Source organism: Bos grunniens, chromosome 18, assembly GCF_055505025.1.
Source record: "Bos grunniens cultivar Pamir isolate PY7600 chromosome 18, Bosgru_T2T1.0, whole genome shotgun sequence".
NCBI classification, from domain to species: Eukaryota; Metazoa; Chordata; class Mammalia; order Artiodactyla; family Bovidae; genus Bos; species Bos grunniens.
The window spans coordinates 39,921,654-39,941,348 of NC_141182.1; the positions used below are offsets into that span (position 1 = coordinate 39,921,654).

The following is a 19,695-nucleotide window of genomic DNA, read 5'->3' on the forward strand; positions in this document are numbered from 1 at the left end:
GGTCTTTACCAATGAGTCAGCTCTCTGCATCAGGTGGCCAAATTATTGGAGATTCAGCATCAGTCTTTCCAATGAATATTCAGGGTTGATCTCCTTTAGGATTGACTGGTTCAATCTCTTAGTAGTCCAAGGGACTCTCCAGAGTCTTCTCCAGCATCACGGTTTGAAAGCATCAGTTTTTTGGTGCTCAGCCTTCTTTATGGTCCAACTCTCACATCCATACATGATTACTGGGAAAACCATTGCTTTGACTATACAGACCTTTCCTGGCACAGTGATGTCTCCACTTTTGAATACTCTTTCTATGTTTGTCATGGTTTTTCTTCCAAGGAGCGAGCGTCTTTTAATTTCACGGCTGTAGTCACTGTCCACGGTGATTTTGGAAATCACAGCACAAGAAAATAAAATCTGTCGCTGCTTCCACTTTTTCCCATCTATTTGCCATGAAGTGATGGGAACAGATGCCATAATCTTTGTTTTTTGAATGTTGAGTTTCAAGCCAGCTTTTTCATTCTTAGCTCAGACTCATTTGTCACACTTTCCCACGACATTCTACTTCTTATCAAACCTAGTATAAAAACACTGAGGTTTAAACCTAGTGTGAGAAACAGTGTCTTTCAGATCCTCAATTCCTTGTGAAGGCTCTCTTGTCATGCAAAACATTAATAAATTCATATGCTTTTCTCTTGTTAATTTATCTTTTGTTACAGAGCCCAAGCCAAGAATCCTAGACTAGTAAAAGAAAGTTTTTTTCCTCTCCTACAATACTAAAAAAAAAAAAAAAAATTACAGTGAGTGGAAAGGGGCTGGAAATTACAATTTCAGACTGTAATGATAGAATACATATGACATCTAGAATAGGCAAAACTAAAATATAATGTTAGAAAACAGATCAATGTTTGCTTCTTGGGGGTGAGAGAGATTGATTGGGAAGGGGCTCAAGGGAACTTTCTGGAATAAAACTATACCTGGAAAATTTTTCTAAAAATGGCAACCAACTGGTGAGTTAGGAAGATCTTGGAAGATCTTTTTTCTTCCAAACAGCTTTGCATTGGTTGCCCATGAAACTCTCCAACAGTTATATTTTCAGTGTTTCATTTTAGCTAGTCAGTGTGTAACTGTTTCATTATGGGTTTGGTTTACATCTCTCCAATGACTAATGGAGTTGAGCATGTATTTATGTTTATTGACCTTTTGGATATCATCTTTTTGAAGTTTTTGTTCTGGTCTTTTGCCCATTTTCCTAATGGGACATCTTTTCTCATTTGTTTTAGGCGATATATACTCTGGATGCAATCCTTTGTCACATATGTGTATGGTAAATATACATATATATATATATTTCCCCTTCACTCTCAGTGCTGTCTTATGATGAATAAACATTCTTAATTTTAGTGTCAATTCGTGTGTGTATATATATATATATATATATATATATATAATGATTATTGCCTTTTCTGTCCTGTTATAAACTTTTTGCCTCTTTCAAGATCATGAAGATGTTGTCTTACATTTTCTGCTACGAGTTATTGTTTGATCTTTAAGATATAGATTGACAATCCAAATGAAATCTGTTTCTGTTTACTATGTGAAGTAAGAGTCCAGATAAAGCCTTTTCCATATAACACAGATATTCAAATGTCCTAGCATCCTTTTTTAAAAGATTATTTATTTATTTGTTTTGACTGCATGGGGTCTTTGTTACTGCGTGAGGGCTTCCTCTGGTTGTGGCGAGCAGGGGCTTCTCACCGCAGTGGTTCCTCTTTTTGCAGAGCGCAGGCTCTAGGTGTGTGGGCCTCGGTAGTTGTGCCACACAGTCTTAGTTGCCCTGTCACATGCGGGACCTTCCCTGACCAAGGATCAAACCCATGTCTCCTACATTGGCAGGTGGATTATTAACCACTGGACCACCAGGGAAGCCCCACTATTTTTTTTTTTTGAAAAGACTTTTCTCCACTGATGCATATACTGCAAGAGTTGTAAAATTTGTATGTGTATACACACACACACACACACACACACACATGTATATATATGACATAAATGGGCCAAACTCCACATATAGTTCTATATTCTCCTATTTTCATATGACACTTTTGGCATATATAACCTGTTAATGGCTGCATAGTAGTGTTAGTCGCTAAGTTGTGACCAACTCTTTGTGACCCATGGACTGTAGCCTGCCAGGGTCTTCTGTGCATGGAATTCTTCAGGCAAGAATACTGGAGTGGGTTGCCATTCCCTTCTCCAGGGCATCTTCCCAACCCAGAGCTCGAACCCAGTCTCCCTGCATTGCAGACAGATTCTTTATCACCTGAGCCACCAGGGAAGCCCATATATATGCGTTAGTATACAATATTTATTTTTCTCTTTCTGACTTACTTCACCTTGTATAATAGGCTCCAGTATTGTTATTGATGTTATTAAGATGCTATGATGAACATTTTTTTCCCAAAATGAGTGTCAGTTGTTTTCTAAAGCTAAATTGCTAGGAGTGGGAATTGCTGGGCTAAGGTGCAAGGTTATTTTAAAGTTTGCCTTCTGTAAAAGTGAAAGTGAAAGTTGCTCAGTCATATCCAACTCTTTGTTCCTCCATGGACTGTACAGTCTATGAAGTTCTCCAGACCAGAATACTGGAGTGGGTAGCCATTCCCTTCTCCAGGGGATCTTCCCAACCCAGGGATTGAACCCCAGGTCTCCCACATTGCAGGCGGATTCTTTACCCACTGAGCCACCAGGGAAGGCCTTGTGTTCTGTAAGGTAGTAACAGTTTTTGCTCTTCCCCAAAATATGTAAACTTGTTTTCCATATTCTCACCTATAGCCATTTCTGATCTTTAAACTATTTGCTAAGTTGAGTGAAAATAAACCTTATTTATTACTATTATTTTTTAAAGTCAAATAGCTTTGTGAAGTGAAAGTCACTCAGTTGTGTCTGACTCTTTGCAGCCCCATAGACTATACAGTCCATGGAATTCTCCAGGCCAGAATACTGGAGTGGGTAGCCTTTCCTTTCTCCAGGGAATCTTCCCAACCCAGGGATCGAACCTAGGTCTCCCGCATTGCAGGCAAATTCTTTACCAACTGAGCTATCAGGAAGCCCAAATAGCTTTGTACTATATCCTTATCGGTTATTTTGCTTTTTGAATGGCCTGTTCAATCTTCTCCCATTTTTCTTTGAGGTTATCTTGTGAAAGTGAAAAGTGAAAGTGAAGTCGCTCAGTCATGTCTGACTCTTTGCGACCCCATGGACTGTAGCCTACCGGGCTCCTCTGTCCATGGGATTTTTCCAGGCAAGGGTACTGGAGTGGGTTGCCATTTCCTTTTCCGGGGAGGTTGTCTTATTCGTTTATAAATATATGTATGTTATGATAACAGTGTTTTTGTAGTTTCCCTAGTTTGGCTTTTTAACCTCATGTTCTTCTGAGCACCAGTTTTAACTCAGCCAGTGCTAAGAGCTAAATGCTACAGCAAAACGAGAGAACCTCGGGCGTCCGGGGCCCAGGTGGGCGGGGCCAGCGTGTCTGGGACAGGTTGTCCTCGCCCCATTCCACGCCTCCACCTTCGGGGGGCGGGGCCAGAGGACGCTCGGTGAGCGCGCAGTTGCCATAGCGGCGGTTGGGCGGGGGGCTGGCGCTTCCCAGCTTCAGCACCCAGCGGAGAAACGAAACCGAGAGAGCAGAGGTCTCTTACGAGCATCGCCGACGTGCGTAACGTTGACGTAGGACGCCAGCTCAGCCTTGAGGCGCACGCGCAGTGCGTGTGTTAGGGCCTTTGGGCCTCCGTCCGCCGGCGTCTCGCGGCGGCGCGGACTGGAGGTGTGCTTCCGGTCTGCGTGTTCTTAGGGCCGCTCCTTCCTCTTTCTCGACCTTCCGGCGCGCCACCTCCCATCCCCGTGCCAGGGGCTCGGAAGACCTGAAGTAGCGATGCTCTTGGGAATCATCCCCAGGAGTGGAAGTGGAGAATGCCCTCCTTGAGTGAGGAAAGCGAGTGAAGCGCAGCCTCTCTAGACTCTGGGGGCTGAGGTGGGCGTGAGCGAAGGTAATCCAAGCCCACTTTCTGAACCCGGGTCTTCCTTCGACTTTACAGTGAATTAGGCAGAGGCTTGGGCCGGGTCAGGGACTGGGCCGCTCGAATGGAACTTGAGACTCATTTCCACCTAGAGGAAACGAGGTTTGGGGTGCCCCTGGCGCAAAGTAAGGCGCTGGATACACCCTAGGCATTATTTTCGCTGTTGCTGTGAGGAGGTGGAGCTGTTGGCACTTCTTCTAAAATTCCTTTGCAAGTGTTAACTGGAGGAGTAACAACTATTAATGAGACTGTGTTAGTCCGGTGAATTTTGCGGGTATTCCCTTCGTGGCTTTGGGCAGGGGTATATGACTTCCTACTCAATTCTGCAAAACAACGATGATAAAACTGACCCTCGTAGCAGAATGATGATGCCACAAAGCTCTATGGAGTGCTTCATAAGAGGGACAGAGGAACCTTTTCCAGAGGATCATACTGAAAACTTTTTCCTTGTATCTCGTAAACATATGCATTTTTGCTTTTGTTTTATGTGAGGTGCTCGAGTGACGTTGAAGTCCTTAGCTAAGACTTATATTCAGAACCTGATCAGAGGCACGGCTTTTGGGCTAGTCTGATATCCCTTTCGGAGAAGGCGATGGCATCCCACTCTTCTTGCCTGGAAAACCTCTTTAGTTATTCCATGAATACTTACTGAATGCTTTCTGTGTACTGAGCACAGTTCTTACTTCTTAATAAGTGAGTAAAGAAAACAAAGATCCCTGCCCATTGCAGCTTAGGTTGTAGTTTTGGGAAGACATAAAAAATAGTAAACATAAATAAGTAAATTCCCTGGTGGCTCAGACGGTAAAGCGTCTGCCTGATATGCTGGAGACCCGGTTCATTTCCTGGGTCGGGAAGATCCCCTGGAGAAGGAAATGGCAACCCACTCCAGTACTCTTTCCTGGAAAATTTCCAGTGGAGCCTGGCTCCACAGTCCATGGGGGTCGCAAAGAGTTGGACACGACTAAGTGACTTCACGTTCACTTTTTCACTTTCACATGTTAGAAGGAAAAGAGTGTCATAGGAAAAAACAGCAAAGTTCTTACCTTTACCATTGTTAATGGAAGATGCAATTTTAAATTAGAATGGCAACTTAGGCTCCTTAGAAAAAATGACACTTATGTAAATTCTTGAAGGAGATAAGGGAAGGGAAGAGCGTTTCAGGTGGAGGGACTGACTGTCCAGACTCCCCTTGCTGTGTGTCTGGGCTTTTAAGTGAACAGCAAGAGAGCCTGTGGGGCTGGAACACAGTGAGAAAAAGGGGTAGTAGGAGAAAATTAGGTTAGACATGGGGTGGGGCTGGAGAACAGACATCTTCAAGGGCCTTGTAGGCTATTGTAAAGACTTTGGCACTTACTCACTTTGAGTGAAATGGGGAGCCATGGCAGCACAGTTTTGAGCAGAGCAGCCATACAATCTAACTTAGCTTTTTCAGAGTTACTCTACTGCTGCTGCTGCTGCTAAGTTGCTCTAATGGGTGTGTTTCAGAATAGAATGGTGGAGGCAAGGGTAGAAGCAAAGAGGAGTGAGAAGACTGTCAGTAGTTCAGAAGAGAGTTGACAGGTGTTTCTAATCAGAAAGTTGGTAGCTGGAGTGAGTGAGAAGCAGTTGGATTCTGGGAATTTGGTAGTAGGAAACAATGTTTAGATAAGGTGTGTGTTATCAACCTGAACATTTTTCAACATGCTATGCTATGCTGTGCTCAGTCACTTCAGTCGTGTCCGACTGTGTGTGACTCCATAGACGGCAGCCCACTAGGCTCCCCTGGCCCTGGGATTCTCCAGGCAAGAACACTGGAGTGGGTTGCCATTTCCTCCTCCAATGCATGAAAGTGAAAAGTGAAAGTGAAGTCGCTCAGTCGTGTCAGACTCTTAGCGACCCCATGGACTGCAGCCTACCAGGCTCCTCCATCCATGGGATTTTCCAGGCAAGAGTACTGGAGTGGGGTGCCATTGCCTTCTCCATTTCAACATGATATACAGTTTATTATAAATATATAATTTTGGTCCATGTTCCACAGGTATAGGTGGGAAGAACAGTGGAGTGTTTGAATCACTTTAGTTGTTCTCCTGTGAAAGTAATTACTTATTAGCTTAGGTAAGATTTCAGAGCTTACTTACAGCCATTAATTGGTATGTGAAGTTAATGACTAAAGTCAGACTTTTTCCAAAATAGAATATAGTTGAAATCTAAAAGTTGTAGTTTCCAGTAAGCAAAGTGTGAATTAGGACAGAATAACTTGTTGTAGTACTCGTGCATTTACTTTTAATTAAAATTTTAGTGAATGTGAAAATGCTTCCTTTTTGCCTTCTTTCAGAAATTTGTCTAAATATTCTAACAGTAAAAAAAAAAAAAAAATAGATCTAAGGTAAGAAAAATACATTAATAGGTAATTGTGACTGTTATCCACAATTCTGGGGTAAATATATGGTGGCAAACAGAAATGACTTAAGATAATTGTTACTTCAGGAAGTTTGCAAGCTCGTGGGCTTTCCTGGTGGCTCAGACAGTAAAGAATCTTCGTGCAATGCAGGGGACCTGGGTTCAATCCCTGGGTTTGAACGATCCCCTGGAGGAGGGCATGGCAACCCACTCCAGTATTCTTGCCTGGAGAATCCCCATGGACAGAGGAGCCTGGCGGGCTATAGTCCATGGGGTCGCAAAGAGTCAGACACAACTGAGCGACTGAGCACAGAACGGCACAGACAGACTTGTAAGTAATTTAAACAAAATATAAAAGGATGAAAAAGTATTTTGAGGATGAAGTAAATGCTAATGGAATGCAGCCTTCTTTTGTTACTGTTTATTGTGGTGCTCACTTGTCTTTTATCTCCCGTGTTAATCTTCATACTGATGTAGAATGTATTGAATATGCTAAATAAACACAGAAGTCATGAACTGAAGCACCTGTTGATTAACACTGCCAGCAAGTACCATGTAATACTCATTGCTGTCTCTGCTGGAATTTAGAACTTTTCCAACACTATGCCCTTAAGCCTTGCTTCCTTCTCTTGCACCCCTTTCCATTTCCAGTGGACAGATGTTTTTGGTTACTTAGACAGTATTAGAGCACACAATGTAGAGTGACTATTTGTAATTTATATATTCATTAAGGATATTTCTTCAGTTTAAAATTATTCTATCAAAGTATATTAAGTTTTTGTGGCAACAAAAAGATAATATTTTATAATATAAACATGGAGCTGTCTGACCGATCATATGAGGCAGGAGTCTGAAGTTTAGAGACACACCAGGGTGAACTGTAGGTCAGTTTCAGTGTTGAGCGAGAGGCTAACCTGTCAAGTTCACCACAGTTGACAAGTAGTACGGTGATGGGTGTTTGCTGGTGGGTGGCCTGTAAAGGTGATTTGGTACCACCAAAGTGCATGACTTAGCAGGAGTCAAACCTGGACAGAGGACATATTTGGCAGTCCTCATAGGTGAGTTTAAGTGGGTGGGGACAGAAAAGTCATAGCAGGACTGGTGCCGGGTTCAGGTGCTGGAGTCTCCTGGAAGGAAGTGAGATTTGGAGGGAGCTAAAAAACAGAGCTAAAAGTCATTTGTTAATAGTTTGAGCAAAAGGATAAATCTTCCTCTAAGCATGTGTTTGGGTCCCTGTGGGTGATGGTCTCAGCCATGGGTTCAGAACTTTGGGGAGGAACTAGGTGGGTTACTTTGGTAATAGGAGCTGCCATTCACTGATGAATGTTCTTTCATGTATGCTAACATGTTTCATCCTCATCTTAAAAAATAATACCTCAAGTTTTTAAAGAAGAACTGATGTAAAGTTATTTACCCATGGCCACTGGAATTTGAGCCTAGGTTTATTGGACATCAGTGCTTTTATTCTTTCTCTATTCCAGATTGCCTCAATATGTAATGAATTGTATTCACATTATGTACCTATTTTATGTGATTTGTCATGATTGTGATCCAGTTTGCTGTGGATTAGATTTCACTCACTAATAAAATTTGATTCACTTAATTGTGTGTTTTCTTTTTCTAGATTTTAATTTGATTTGAAAATGAGTAAGTGCAGAAAACAACCACTGGGTTCAAGTCCTGAGACATTCAGCCCAGATGTTCTTGCTGACATTTTTGAACTCTTTGCCAAGAACTTTTCTTATGGCAAACCACTTAATAATGAGTGGCAGTTACCAGATCCCAGCGAGATTTTCACCTGTGACCACACGGAATTCAGTGCATTCCTTGACTTGAAGAACTCCCTAAATGAAGTGAAAAACCTACTGAGTGATAAGAAATTGGATGAGTGGCATGAGCACACGGCTTTCACTAACAAAGCTGGGAAAATAATTTCTCATGTGAGAAAATCTGTAAATGCTGAACTTTGTACTCAAGCATGGTGTAAGTTTCATGAAATTTTGTGCAGCTTTCCACTTATTCCACAGGAAGCTTTTCAGAACGGAAAACTGAATTCTCTACACCTTTGTGAAGCTCCTGGAGCTTTTATAGCTAGTCTCAATCACTATTTAAAATCCCATCGATTCCCCTGTGATTGGAATTGGGTAGCTAATACTCTGAATCCTTACCATGAGGCAAATGACAATCTTACGATGATTATGGATGACCGACTTATTGCAAATACCTTGCGTTGTTGGTACTTTGGTCCAGATAACACTGGTGATATCATGACCTTGAAATATCTGACTGGACTTCAGAATTTCATAAACAGTATGGGTACCATTCACTTGATCACTGCAGATGGAAGTTTTGATTGCCAAGGAAACCCAGGTGAACAAGAAGCTTTAGTCTCTTGTTTGCATTACTGTGAAGCTGTCACTGCTCTGATGACTCTTGGAAATGGTGGCTCTTTTGTTCTGAAGATGTTTACTTTGTTTGAACATTGTTCCATAAATCTTATGTACCTACTGAACTGTTCTTTTGATCAAGTTCATGTTTTCAAACCAGCTACTAGCAAGGCAGGAAACTCAGAAGTCTATGTGGTATGTCTCTACTATAAGGGAAGAGAGACAATCTATCCTATTTTATCTAAGATGGTGCTGAATTTTGGGTCTGAAATGACCAAGAAAGCTCTCTTTCCCCATCACATGATTCCAGAATCTTTTCTTGGAAAACATGAAGAATGTTGCACGTTCTTTCATAAGTACCAACTAGAGACTATTTCTGAGAACATTCGTCTGTTTGAGTGCATGGGAAAACGGGAACAAGCAAAGCTGAATAGCTTAAGGGACTATGCTGTTCAGTATTTCATGCAAAAGTTTCAATTGAAGCCTCTTTCCAGAAATAACTGGCTAGTGAAAAAATCTAATATTGGCTGTAGTACAAATACAAAATGGTTTGGGCAGAGAAGCAGATATTTTAAAACCTACAATGAAAGGAAAATGCTGGAAACCCTTTCCTGGAAAGATAAGGTGGCCAAAGGGTACTTTAACAGTTGGGCTGAAGAACATGCTACGTATCATCCTGGGCAAAGTTCTCTTTTGGAAGGGACAGCTTTCAATCTTGAGTGTCACTTATGGCAGGTTTTACAGGGAAAGAAACTGCCAAAGGTAAAGTGTTCTCCTTTCTGTGATGGTGAGATTTTAAAGGCTCTTAATGAATCAGTTGAAAAGTCATTAGGAGGAGCCTTGAATTTTGATCTTAAGTTTAGGCCAAAACAGAAGCATTGTTGTTCTTGTCACGTTTTTTCTGAAGAATTGATATTTTCTGAGTTGTTTAGCCTTACCAAGTGCCTTCAGGATCATCAGGATAAAGAACCCAGCACCCAGATAAAGTGCCTGCTAGTGGGCTTCCCAGCTCTCCATAATATCAAAATGCCCATACCATTGGAAGTTCGACTCTTGGAATCAGCTGCACTCATGACTTTTAGCTGTTCATTGCTTCATGATGGAGACCCCACTTACCAGCAATTATTTTTGGACTGCGTACTACATTCCTTGCAGCAGCTTCATACAGGAGATGTTATGATTTTGCCTATACTTTCTTGTTTTACAAGGTTTATGGCTGGTTTGATATTTGTACTCCACAGCTGTTTTAGATTCATCACATTTTCTTGTCCCATATCCTCTGAGCCCCTGAAGACTTGTGCAGTCCTGCTTTGTGTTGGTTATCAGGATCTTCCAAACCCAGTTTTCCAGTATCTGCAAAATGTGAACGAATTGTTGAGAGATTTGGTTAACACTGAGGCACCGCAGCAGGTTTTACAGTTTGTGCCAATGGAGGTGCTCCTTAAGGGCGCACTACTTGATTTTTTGTGGGATTTGAATGCTGCCATTGCTAAAAGGTACTTGCATTTGATTATTCAAGGAGAGAGAGAAGAAATCATCGGCAGCCTTTAGTTATGAAGTTGATCTCATACTCTCTGAGATTTAACTTGATGGCTTCTTACAGTTTCCATTGTTATTACATTCCTTTGCTATTAATTTAAAACCTTCTATTTTGAAGAAAGGCTAAGTTTTGCATCATTTAAAGTCTCACTTTTTTCTGGAAAACCCATCAGCTAGTTTGACCTCTAGGGTATATACACACACAGGCATAGAGCTTCCTATATGGTAGAAGATATGTAATGATGGTATTCAGCCTCACGCAGAGAAGTGTGTAATATGCTTGGACATACCCATGCCTGCGTATGCAGTTTAGTTGGTTTTATTTATCTGCTTAAGATTCGCACCTGTGTGCCTTCAGGTTAGATTTTTTTTCCAACTAATTTTCTCTCAATAGCTAATACTGTTATGAATTGATAGAGGTCTTTGATGAAAAGAGATGAGCCACTCCTCAGCAACATTAATTTCCTTTAATATTGACCATGTCCGTTACTAATTTGGGGAACTCATCATTCTAGACATCTTGATATGTGCCATTCATTGTGTTTAGGCCACTGATCCAATTTACTTGTGTGGTTCAAATGAAGCTACTGTGCTGTTTTATAAATATTTTACTAACTAAAGTCCAGTTAGAAAGGCTATCAGGACAGCTTTAAACCAAAGATCATATTTAAAACAATGAAGAATTATTGTGTCTAAAACAGTCTTATATGAGTGAAAAGTTTCATTTATCAATGGAGTGGTGATTTTAGCTTCCAGGAAATAATGTGTGAACAAAAAAATTTTTTTAATTGCAAAATAATGTATATGGTCTCATTGGGGACATACAAATGTGATGAACGTAGTGAATACTGAGAAATTTTGGCACTTTGAGAATGATGGTATAACATGAACATTTTTTTAATCTTCACAAATCCTTTTTTCCATATGAAAGTAGCACTTTACCAAAAGATTAACCATGTGATGTTTATTTTTCAGTTATGTTTGATTTCTTTTGCATTAAATGTATGTATCAGTATAATCAGGCTATTATGGCCAACTATGTTAAGCAGATCTTTGTACTCTGAAATTTCACAAGGTGATATATTTGTATTTTCACATGTGCATTTTAGAGATTTTTGTTAGTTATATAAAAAAATAAATATTCTTTGATGTATTTTGTTGATAAATATTAACCTGAAGTTTTTCATGTTCTTTTCTATTTTGAGTTCCATTATAGATTCATGAATAAAGTCATTAGCAGAGAAATTTTGTGTTCATTCTTTTAAAGAGAATCATAGGGGAATTTAAAAATATAACTTGGAAACACTTTTTTTTAAGGAAAGCTTTAATGGAATCTAATGTTCCTTCATTTTCTCTGATTTGTATTCATTAAAATTTATTCCTTAATGTTGCAATATTTACAGAAGCTCTACTTCGGGAAAGAAATGGAATACTTAAGGGACAGAGGAAGAGGTTATATTTAGTTCTTGATATGGAGGATGTGAGTGTTGGAGGTAGATTTCTGAAAGAAATGTGATTTCCTACTGGTGACTTTATGAAAGCTGTTACAGTTGTGTAATGGTAGACATCTGATAGAAAATTGGTTACCAAGAGAGAATTAAAAACCACTCTTGGGAAACCATTTTGCACTTAAATAGACTTTATGCCTTGGTTAATGTGGTCCAATACAGTGACTCAGTTTATTTTTACCTGTTTTAACTATTTGATTAGAATGAAGTTGAAAGCCTAGGGCCAGGTTCTGATATTAAAACTTTAAGCCCCTCAAATAAGTATTGAATGCTCAGTTGTTTTTACTGTTAACCTGGGTTGGGATATGTAACATACTGGTGTATACTAGAATGTATTTGGTTTTTAGTCAGTGTTTGGGATCAGTTGCTTTTCATCTGGCTTACTGAATTCAGAGTTGCTCTAGACGTGAGATAGAACTCAAGGAAGATTCTGATTGAACGGGGTGTAGCTGACAGGTACCAGTGATCTGTAGAAATTGCTCTGAGAAAAAGGGAAGGAAAAATAATGTATGAGAAATGGATAAGAAAGTAGAGGAAGTCCATAAGATGAGATGATTTGTGTAGGTTATCAAGGTAGTAGTTACTGTTATTAAAAATTTTGGGGGGTCTTGAAATTTTTGACTTAATTGTGATGCTTTTTGAAAAGAATTTTTAACAGCCAGGAAATTTAAACATCACAGTTGTGTTTCCTGACAAACTCAGAGAAAGCGGTCTTAAAATACACTTAATTTCTTCAATATTGTCTTATGTTTTCCAAGAGAAAAGTCTTGTATTTTAGTGGGGGGTTTTATATATCATGCTAATGTCAAAGTTTTGAAAATTTCTGGGTCTGTAAAATCCAAATTTGTGAACTTTCTCCATCTTTATAGTCATTATTTTGTTTAAAAAGATTTGCATTAAAAGTTTTTTCTACTCTGAAGATAACTAAGTGGAACAAAAGTAACAGGTTATTAGAGGAGTTGAAAAAAATCTTTATGCTTTTGTTATTTTATTTAATCTTTGATGAGAATACAAGTCCTTTAAAATATTTAAACCTTATCTTTTATTTCTAGATATTTAATTGAATATTTTTAACATTTGTTAAGGTACTGTGGTGTGAGTATATGAAATACCTCACTTTTTTTAATACCTCACTTTTTTAGAATGAAAGTGTTGATTATAAACCCAATTAAATTCTTATTTTTCTTGTTTAAATACTTAATATTTTTCATTGATTCTTTAGAAATGGCAATGTATTTTTTAGTGTATTTTTGCTTTTTAAGATAAAAGTAAGAAAAAGGAGATGTTTTAGTTTTATTTCAGTTTTTTGAATCATTTTAAGCAATAAATGATTATTACTTTTTATAGAACCAGTACATGCTTATAAAGATTTTAACTGAAGCATGAGAGATTTTCTGTTAATTTTTATGTTCTATAGCCCACCAGGCTCCTGTGTCCAGGAGGTTTTCCAGGCAAGAATACTGGAGTGAATCTCTTCTCCTGTGGATCTTCCTGACCCAGGGATCAAACCCATGGTTCCTGCCACGTCTCCTGTGTTGTAGGAGGCAGATTACTGCTGAGCCACTGGGGAAGCCTAATAAAAAAATAAAACCATTAATTACACTGTTATAATTAGGTCTTAAATTCCCTTTAGATTTAATATAGTAATATCTAGTATATCCTTTATTAAAATGATGAAAATTATTATATATAGATAGTACTACAGATTTGCAGGGCCTGGCTGAATATTCGTTTATACATAGTTACTACTGCAGAGAGACTCAATTATTTGGTAATAGGCCTCCCCACCTTTTTTTTTTTTTCTTTAGTTAGATTAAAACTCATTTCTGGCTGATCTTAGCAGAATTAACTATAAAACAAAAATTTCAAGGTTCCTGAATAAATTTCTGTTTGGATAGTAGATGCTTTTCTGGTTGGCCTAATGGCCAAGTACCAAAAAGCTAAAAGCTCGATGCTGCGTATAGTCGCTTATAATATCTTGGTATGTTTTAGGGCGTGTGATTAAAACAATAATCCTCAATAAATTTATGATTTTGTATTTCTAATCAGTGCACACTTTATATAAAACAGTTTATATATAATGTTTTTAATAAGGAATTTTTCTCCTCATTCTGTTGTTTTTTCTTAGTTTCGGCCAGTACAGAAAATGAAGGTAACTTATCTTTAGATAAGCACAAGTTTATATTGGAATGTTTTGATTTGTAACTGCAAATATGGAAGATACCAACTTTTCTTTATGAATATGAAATATTTTAGTGAAAATATTTAGAAATTACCAGTCACTGAGCATAGGTTAGCATTTGGTTTCATTCAACTGAAAATTTTATGTAAAACTGTAATCAGCTTATGTTCACATAAAGGTTGTATGTGCATGTGTGCTAAGTTGCTTCAGATCAGATCAGTCGCTCAGTTGTGTCCGACTCTTTGCGACCCCATGAATCGCAGCACGCCAGGCCTCCCTGTCTATCACCAACTCCCGGAGTTCACTGAGACTCACGTCCATCGAGTCAGTGATGCCATCCAGCCATCTCATTCTCTGTTGTCCCCTTCTTCTCTTACCCCCAATCCCTCCCAGCATCAGAGTGTTTTCCAATGAGTCAGCTCTTCGCATGAGGTGGCCAAGGTGGCCAAAGTACTGGAGTTTCAGCTTTAGCATCATTCCTTCCAAAGAAATCCCAGGGCTGATCTCCTTCAGAATGGACTGGTTGGATCTCCTTGCAGTCCAAGGGACTCTCAAGAGTCTTCTCCAACACCACACTTCAAAAGCATCAATTCTTCGATGCTCAGCCTTCTTCACAGTCCAACTCTCACATCCATACATGACCACAGGAAAAACCATAGCCTTGACTAGACGAACCTTTGTTGGCAAAGTAATGTCTCTGCTTTTGAATATGCTATCTAGGTTGGTCATAACTTTCCTTCCAAGGAGTAAGCGTCTTTTAACTTAATGGCTGCAATCACCATCTGCAGTGATTTTGGAGCCCAGAAAAATAAAGTCTGACACTGTTTCCACTGTTTCCCCATCTATTTCCCATGAAGTGATGGGACTGGATGCCATGATCTTTGTTTTCTGAATGTTGAGCTTTAAGCCAACTTTTCACTCTCCACTTTGACTTTCATCAAGAGGCTTTTTAGTTCCTCTTCACTTTCTGCCATAAGGGTGGTGTCATCTGCATATCTGAGGTTATTGATATTTCTTCCAGCAATCTTGATTCCAGCTTGTGCTTCCTCCAGTCCAGTGTTTCTCATGATGTACTCTGCATAGAAGTTAAATAAGCAGGGTGACAATATACAGCCTTGACGAACTCCCTTTCCTATTTGGAACCAGTCTGTTGTTCCATGTCCAGTTCTAACTGTTGCTTCCTGACCTGCATACAAATTTCTCAGGAGGCAGATCAAGTGGTCTGGTATTCCCATCTCTTTCAGAATTTTCCACAGTTTATTGTGATCCACACAGTCAAAGGCTTTGGCATAGTCAATAAAGCAGAAATAGATGCTTTTCTCAGCCCTGTCCAACTCTGTGACCCTATGGATTGTAGCCCTCCAGGCTCCCATGTCTATGGGGATTCACCAGGCAAGAATACTGGAGTGGGTTGCTGTGCCTGCCTCCAGGGGATCTTCCCGACTCAGGGATCAAACCTGCGTCTCTTGGTCTCCTGCATTGGCAGGCAGGTTCTTTAACACTAGTGCCACCTGGGAAGCCCAAAAGGTTATATACTCAATTACAAATACAGTGTTTCTCTAATTTGCTCAAGATCTTGATTGTCATGTAGTCATTCTGTGTTCACTTACACCAAGTGCAGGAGCATGAATTTAACCTGTTATCAGAGATTTAATAATATTTAATATTGCAGCCATCTGGTGATGTCCATCTGTAGAGTCTTCTCTTGTTTTGTTGGAAAAGAGTGTTTGCTGTGACCAGAGCATTCTCTTGGCAAAACTCTGTTAGCCTTTGCTCTGCTTCATTTTGTACTCCAAGGCCAAATTTGCCTGTTATTCCAGGTATCTCTTGACTTTCTACTTTTGCTTTCGAGTCCCCTATAATGAAAAGGACATCTTTTTTTGGCATTAGTTCTAGAAAGTCTTATAGGTCTTCATAGAACCATTCAGCTTCTCCAGCATTACTGGTTGGGGCATAGACTTGGATTACTGTGATACTGAATGGTTTGCCTTGGAATCGAGGAGAGATCATTCTGTCGTTTTTGAGGTTGCACCCAAGAACTGCATTTGAGACTCTTTTATTGACTATGATGGTTACTTCATTTCTTCTAAGGGATTATTGTCCACATAGATATAATGGTCATCTGAGTTAAATTCATTCGTTCCAGTACATTTTAGTTCTCTGATTCCTAAAATGTTGATGTTCACTCTTGCCATCTCCTGTTTGACCGCTTCCAATTTGCCTTGATTCATGGATCTAACATTCCAGGTTCCTATGCAATATTGCTCTTTACAGCATCAGACTTGACTTCCATCACCAGACATCCACACCTGGGTGTTGTTTTTGCTTTGGCTCTGTCTCTTCATTCTTTCTGGAGTTATTTCTTCACTGTAGCATATTGGACACCTACCAACCTGTGGAGTTCATCTTTCAGTGTCATATCTTTATGCCTTTTCATACTGTTCATGGGGTTCACAAGGCCAGAATACTGAAGTGGTTTGCCATTCCCTTCTCCAGTGGACCGCACTTGTCAGAACTCTTCACCATGACCCGTGATATCTCCATCATGACACCTGATGCAAAGAACCCACTCACTGGAAAAGACCCTGATGCTAGGAACGATTGAAGGCAGGAGAAGGGGATGACAGAGAATGAGATGGATGGCATCACAGACTGAATGGACATGAGTTTGAGTAAGCTCTGGGAATTGGTGGTGGACAGGGAAGCCTGACATTCTGCAGTCTATGGGGTTGCAGAGTTGGACATGACTGAGCAACTGAACTGAATATTGCAGCCACATTGTTGGTTTGTGGCTTAAATTTGTTATGACATAGTTAAACACATTTGTAGAGATCGTTCTTTTTCTCTAAACTATTTATGTACACTATGCTGAGAAGATACTTTCATTTTAAAAAGTCTTCGTAGCTTTGTGGATAACCCTATTTTGTTTACATGTATATCTACACTGTTTTCCTCTTTAAGATAGTATGTCAACACCTAATTAATTTACTGGGCAAGACAGGTGTGCTTTTATTGTCTAGACTTTTGGGAGTTTCTGTTCTGTTGCCAGTGAACTCCAGGGCTGAAAAATTAGTCTTTCTATTAGGCTAGCTGAGAAAATTCAAAACAAGCACAAACATCCTAAAAAAAAATTTTTTTTTTTAGAGTAAACATTATTCCTGCAACTATTTAATAACTCTAGTAATGTTAGTCTGTTCCTGGAGCTATTTTTATTGCACATAAGTTTTGGGTTGTTCAATTTGAAATTAATTGATTTTTCTATTCTCTAAAACATTTTATTTGTAGTATATATATTTTAATGAAGTATAGGGCTTCCTTGGTGGTTCAGATGGTAAAGAATTCTGCCTGCAATGCAGTAGACCTCGTTTTGATCCCTGAGGCAGAAAGATCCCTTGGAGAGGGTATAGCTATCTACTCCAGTATTCTTACCTGGAGAATCCCATGGACAGAGGAGCCTGGTGAACTAACAGTCCATGCAGTTGCAAAGAGTCAGACACAACTGAATGACTAACAACACACTATTGAGGTATAGTTGATGCACAGTTTAGTCGCTCAGTCATGTCCGACTTTGTGACCCCATGGACTGCAGCACGCCAGGCCTCCCTGTCCACCACCAACTCCTGGAGCTTACGCAAACTCATGTCCATTGAGTCAGTGATGCCATCCAACCATCTATCCTCTGTCATCCCCTTCTCCTCCCGCCATCAATCTTTCCCAGCATCAGGATCTTTTGAAATGAGTTAGCTCTTTGCATCAGGTGGCCAAAGTAAGATTTTCAGCTTCAACATCAGTCCTTCCAATGAATATTCAGGACTGATTTCCTTTAGGATGGACTGGTTGGATCTCCTTGCAGTTCAAGTGACTCTCAAGAGTCTTCTCCAACACCACAGTTCAAAGGCATCGATTCTTCAGTGCTCAGCTTTCTTTATAGTCCAACTCTCACATCCATACATGACCACTGGAAAAACCATCGCTTTGACTAGATGGACCTTTGTAGGCAAAGTAATGTCTCTGCTTTTTAATATGCTGTCTAGGTTGTTCATAACTTTCCCTTCCAAGGAGCAAGCATCTTTTAATTTCATGGCTGCAGTCACCATCTGCAGTGATTTGGGAGACCCCAAAAATAAAGTCTCTCACTGCTTTATGTTTCTCCATCTATTTCCCATGAAATGATGGGACCGGATGCCATGATTTTAGTTTTCTGACTGTTGAGCTTTAAGCCGACTTTTTCACTCTCCTCTTTCACTTTCATCAAGAGGCTCTTTAGTTCTTCTCTTTCTGCTGTAAGGGTGGGTTCATCTGCATATCTAAAATTATTGATATTTCTCCCAGCGATCTTGATTCCAGGTTCTGCTTCATCCAGGCCAGCATTTCTCATGAGGTGCTCTGCATATAAGTTAAATAAGCAGGATGACAATATACAGCCTTGATGAACTCCTTTTCCTATTTGGAACCAGTCTGTCGTTCCATGTCCAATTCTAACTGTTCCTTCCTGACCGGCATACAGATTTCTCACGAGGCAGGTCAGATGGTCTGGTATTCCCATCTCTTAGAATTTTCCACAGTTTATTGTGATCCACACAGTGAAAGTCTTTTGGGATAGTCAATAAAGCAGAAATAGATGTTTTTCTGGAACTCTGTTGCTGTTTTGACGATCCAGCGGATGTTGGCAATTTGATGTCTGGTTCCTCTGCCTTTTCTAAAACCAGCTTAAACATCTGGAAGTTCATGGTTCACGTATTGTTGAAGCCTGGCTTGGAAAATTTTGAGCATTACTAGCGTGTGAGATGAGTGCAATTGTGTGGTAGTTTGAGCATTCTTTGGCATTGCCTTTCTTTGGGATTGGAATGAAACTGACCTTTTTCAGTCCTGTGGCCACTGCTGAGTTTTCGAAATTTGCTGGCATAGTGAGTGCAGCACTTTCACAGCATCATCTTTCAGGATTTGAAATCACTCAACTGGAATTCCATCACCTCCACTAGCTTTGTTTGTAGTGATGCTTTCTAAGGCCCACTTGACTTCACATTCCTAGGTGAGTGTCACACCATCATGATTATCTTGGTCGTGAATATCTTTTTTGTACAGTTCTTCTGTGTATTCTTGCCACCTCTTCTTAATATCTTCTGCTTCTGTTAGGTCTATACCATTTCTGTCCTCTATCGAGCCCATCTTTGCATGAAATGTTGCCTTGGTATCTCTAATTCTCTTGAAGAGATCTCTAGTCTTTCTCATTCTATTTTCTTCTATTTCTTTGCACTGATCACTGAGGAAGGCTAGTTGATGTGTACAGTATTATATAAATTTTAAGAGCATAACTTAGTAGTTCACGATTTGTAAAGATGATATTCCATTTGAGTGGTACTTACATTGTTCTTTCTTTTATTTTCTCCATTCTTTCATTTTTACCAGAATTACAAACTCAAGGGCAAGGCACAATGATATACTGGTTTTATATCTCAGATTGTCAATACAGATGTCTACAGAATATTATGTGATTTTTTAAAAATTATATAAAACTTTAAAACATATGCAACCTTAAAACTAGGTAACAACCCTCCCATGTACCTTCACCCAGCTTCAGTAACTATATTTTGTTAAAACTTACTTTATTCTTTCACTTTTTTTTTCTT

At 39.6% G+C, this 19,695-nt stretch overlaps 1 protein-coding gene across 1 annotated transcript; it reads left to right on the forward strand.

Moving 5' to 3' along the window:
• Positions 1–3,901: 3,901 nt before the first annotated feature.
• On the forward strand, positions 3,902–11,620 carry CMTR2 (cap methyltransferase 2). The gene is made up of 2 exons (XM_086351675.1): positions 3,902–4,040; positions 8,074–11,620. Exon 2 carries the CDS (start codon positions 8,093–8,095, stop codon positions 10,385–10,387), a length of 2,295 nt encoding a protein of 764 aa, XP_086207801.1. The 5' UTR covers positions 3,902–4,040; positions 8,074–8,092; the 3' UTR covers positions 10,388–11,620.
• Positions 11,621–19,695: the final 8,075 nt, after the last annotated feature.